Source organism: Colobus angolensis, unplaced genomic scaffold, assembly GCF_000951035.1.
Source record: "Colobus angolensis palliatus isolate OR3802 unplaced genomic scaffold, Cang.pa_1.0 Scaffold155, whole genome shotgun sequence".
In the NCBI taxonomy this organism is placed as follows: Eukaryota; Metazoa; Chordata; class Mammalia; order Primates; family Cercopithecidae; genus Colobus; species Colobus angolensis.
This window is the reverse complement of record NW_012114655.1, coordinates 53,157-56,409: the sequence shown is the minus strand read 5'-3', so window position 1 is coordinate 56,409 and position 3,253 is coordinate 53,157. Positions and strand designations below refer to the sequence as shown.

The 3,253-nt window shown below is 44.5% G+C and overlaps 1 protein-coding gene across 1 annotated transcript in view; it reads right to left on the bottom strand.

Moving 5' to 3' along the window:
- LOC105507886 (receptor-type tyrosine-protein phosphatase mu) overlaps positions 1–2,863 on the bottom strand; it is a 111,754-nt gene extending 108,891 nt beyond the window's left edge. Inside the window, exon 1 of the mRNA XM_011936598.1 lies at positions 2,770–2,863. Within this exon, the coding sequence (XP_011791988.1) occupies positions 2,770–2,800 (31 nt within the window). The 5' untranslated portion in view covers positions 2,801–2,863. The remainder of the gene's footprint in view (positions 1–2,769) is intronic.
- Positions 2,864–3,253: the final 390 nt, after the last annotated feature.

Here is a 3,253-nt window from a genome sequence, read left to right as displayed (position 1 = left end):
CAGGCTGGAGTGCAGTGGCCGGATCTCAGCTCACTGCAAGCTCCGCCTCCCGGGTTCACACCATTCTCCTGCCTCAGCCTCCCGAGTAGCTGGACTACAGGCGCCCGCCACCCTGCCCGGCTAATTTTTTTTGTATTTTTAGTAGAGATGGGCTTTCACCATGTTAGCCAGGATGGTCTCGATCTCCTGACCTCATGATCTGCCTGCCTCGGCCTCCCAAAGTGCTGGGATTACAGGCGTGAGCCACTATGCTCAGTCACTTTTTTTGCTTTTTTTGTAGAGACAGAATCTCGCTTTGTTGCCAAGGCTGGTCTCCAACTCCTGGCCTCAAGCAATCCTCCCAACTCAGTCTCCCAAAGTGCTAGGATTACAGGTATGAGTCACCGCACCTGGTGAAAACCAGGCCAGTGGGACCAGTGATCCCAGCGCCCATCAGGCAGTGGTTATAAAAGCCTGCTCCTGGGCTGGAATCCTGCCTCCATTCCTTATTAACTGTGAAACCCTGTAACACTCTTTATCCCTCAGTTTCCTCACCTGGAAAACAGACACAAAAATATTACCTATTTCGTGGTGTTGTTACAGGAAATGAGCAAATTTCTATGTGCAAAGTACTTAGTGTGTCTGGCATATGTAAGTGCTCAGCAAATGCTAGCTTTTTTCACTCATGATTAAAAAATATATCTTAGTGTCCCCACGAGGAGGTATTAAACTAGATATTGGGAAGAAGCAGACTCAATGTTGTATTGGAGAAAGGCCATCTAGATCTCTCAGCATACCCAAGGCTACATCCCTTGACACTGCATTCTGTATGCTCAGCACGAGGCCACATTGGTGATGCTACACGATGAAGTTATAGACTCAGCAATGTCTCTTCCACTTGGTATGGGAAGGGGATTCCCCACTTCATTTCCAAGAATCTCTGTGACTTTGCTGCAGAGCTGAAGGGACTCCTGGAAAGGATCTCATAAGCCATTGGGAGAAATCTGAATTCTAACAGTGTAAAGCTTCAGTGGGCTCCCAGAGAAAATGAAGGAACTTGGAAGGGTCTAGATACACCAAGAAACCATGTTTTCCTTCTCTGAGCCTCTGGAACACTGTGTACCAGGCTGCAACACAGCCCTGTGCCATGGCACTGGACTACCAGCATAGCGATCTGACTGTCTGGTTGGGTCTGTCCTGGGGACAGGGGCACCATCTCATCTCCATGGCCTTTGTGTCCTCAGTATCCAGTATCAGGAATGTGTCCCACAAGTGTTGATGGAATCCACTGAGGAGTAATCAACCCTAGACCTTAGGACAGCATCTCCTACCTACAAAGGACTGTGACATGACCACTCCAGTGCTACTAAATACAGCACGCTCTAAAAGCAACTACAAGCACACGAAGCTAGCCATCTGTACCCGGCAACCCTGGCGATCATTTCTTGATGGCCAGAGGGAAAGCAGCACGTGCTCAGTTGGGACATTTTGTGCCATATATAAACTCCACACCTCCCCGCCCCCATTTCTTTTTCTAAAACACACTGAAATCTGTGCTGTCGAACGTACTAGCCACTAGCCTCATGAACTGTTTAAATTAACAATAGTAAAAATTAAATAAAATTTAAAATTCATGTTGTCAAACTCTTGAACAGCAAAAACGAGAAATACAATAAAATTCAGTTTCTCAGTCATACGGCCATATTCCAAGTACGCAGTGTAGCTACTCCTATGTGGCTCATGGCTACTGTCTGGGCTAGCACAGACATGAAACATTTCTGCAGTCACAGGAAATCCTGTGGCAGCACTGCTAGAGAATCTGTACTGTCACACTAAGACATGTGAACTCAGGCAAAGACACTTTAACAGTACTTTCACAATCAATAAAGCTAACAGATCACTCCCCTGGAAAAACCAAACCTGCCAAGTTTGTTCTCTCGTAAGGAATGAGACACGATGCGCGAGATGTTCTCTTGGCCTCATCAGCATTGTTGTGTTGTTTTTTAAAATTTATGTGTCTTTATAAACAGTATTAATTATGGTAGGTGACCACAGTGGGCCCGTCAGTGCCTTGATGCAGCCACGGATGACGGAGAGCAGTTTAATGCAGGGGATGGATAGTGCGGGCCGTGGGAGAAGGGGTTTCATCAATCTAGCACGCGTCTCAGCATTGCTACGGAACATTAATGAGGCAGGGCTCGACTTAAAAACAACCCAAGGCATTATGGGTTGGGAACATTCAGTTTCACAGGCACTGGGTATATTTCTAAGCTATAATCCTAGCTCTTTTGCTAATGAGTGTTGTGATACGGGGAGTATCATTTAACTTCTGAGTTTCAGTTTCCTGTCCTCAAAATGGGGCTATTACTGACCTACCTAACCCAGTGTCCACAGGATTAATGAGTTAACGTTAGCAGAGAACTCTGAGCGCCTTGCATTAAGGCATGCTGTGCATCGTTATTTCCATTCATTCTCACATAGCAGCTGGGAAACATTAGGACTATTATGTTTACTCCATCCAATATGCATTTTCCTTCTCAGCATTTTAATGTTACCTATGTTACCCAAACCTTAAATCTAACAGTGAAACAGGGCCCATAACAACAGTGCAATGATGAAGTGGGGGTAGACAGTTATTCCTTTCTTTAGTTCGGGCGTAACACCAGCTCTTCTAGAAGGATGAAGGCGGTAATTGCACTGCAAATTTCCTCTGTATGAGCCTGTTGGTCAATCTTACCCAGATGCGAAAAGGAAGTTCTACAACAGCACAATGACACTGTTGACACTTACATGCAATGATATTCCCGTATCTGTTCTTCATTCTGTTCTCATCTTTCTTAGCCGAGTCCCATGGTGCAGACTGCCCTTCAAAGAAGCTCTAGAAGGAAAGAGAGACTGAGAATTACAACTTGGCACAGTAAACAGAGGGATCTTAACCATGGAGGATGTTCTTAAAAAATGCAGAACAGGGGTCAAGAAGGAAAGAATGCCCACAGGAACGAGATAAGGGATTATTACACTATATTACATTTTAAATATTTCATTTAGCTTTTTCTAAACATTGTTTTCCTTTAGTTACTATCTTACAAACACAGGGATGGAGGCCGAAGAGTGAACCCACAATTTCTCTGTCTAACCCAGTAAAAATGGTCACATGTTCATCCCCATCCCACCTGAATATTTAATACAGAAAAATTAACGTTTCTCTCAATTTCCTAATTATATTGTCATTTTTCAAATTCTCACAAGAGATACAGTGATGTCTTTTTCTCCC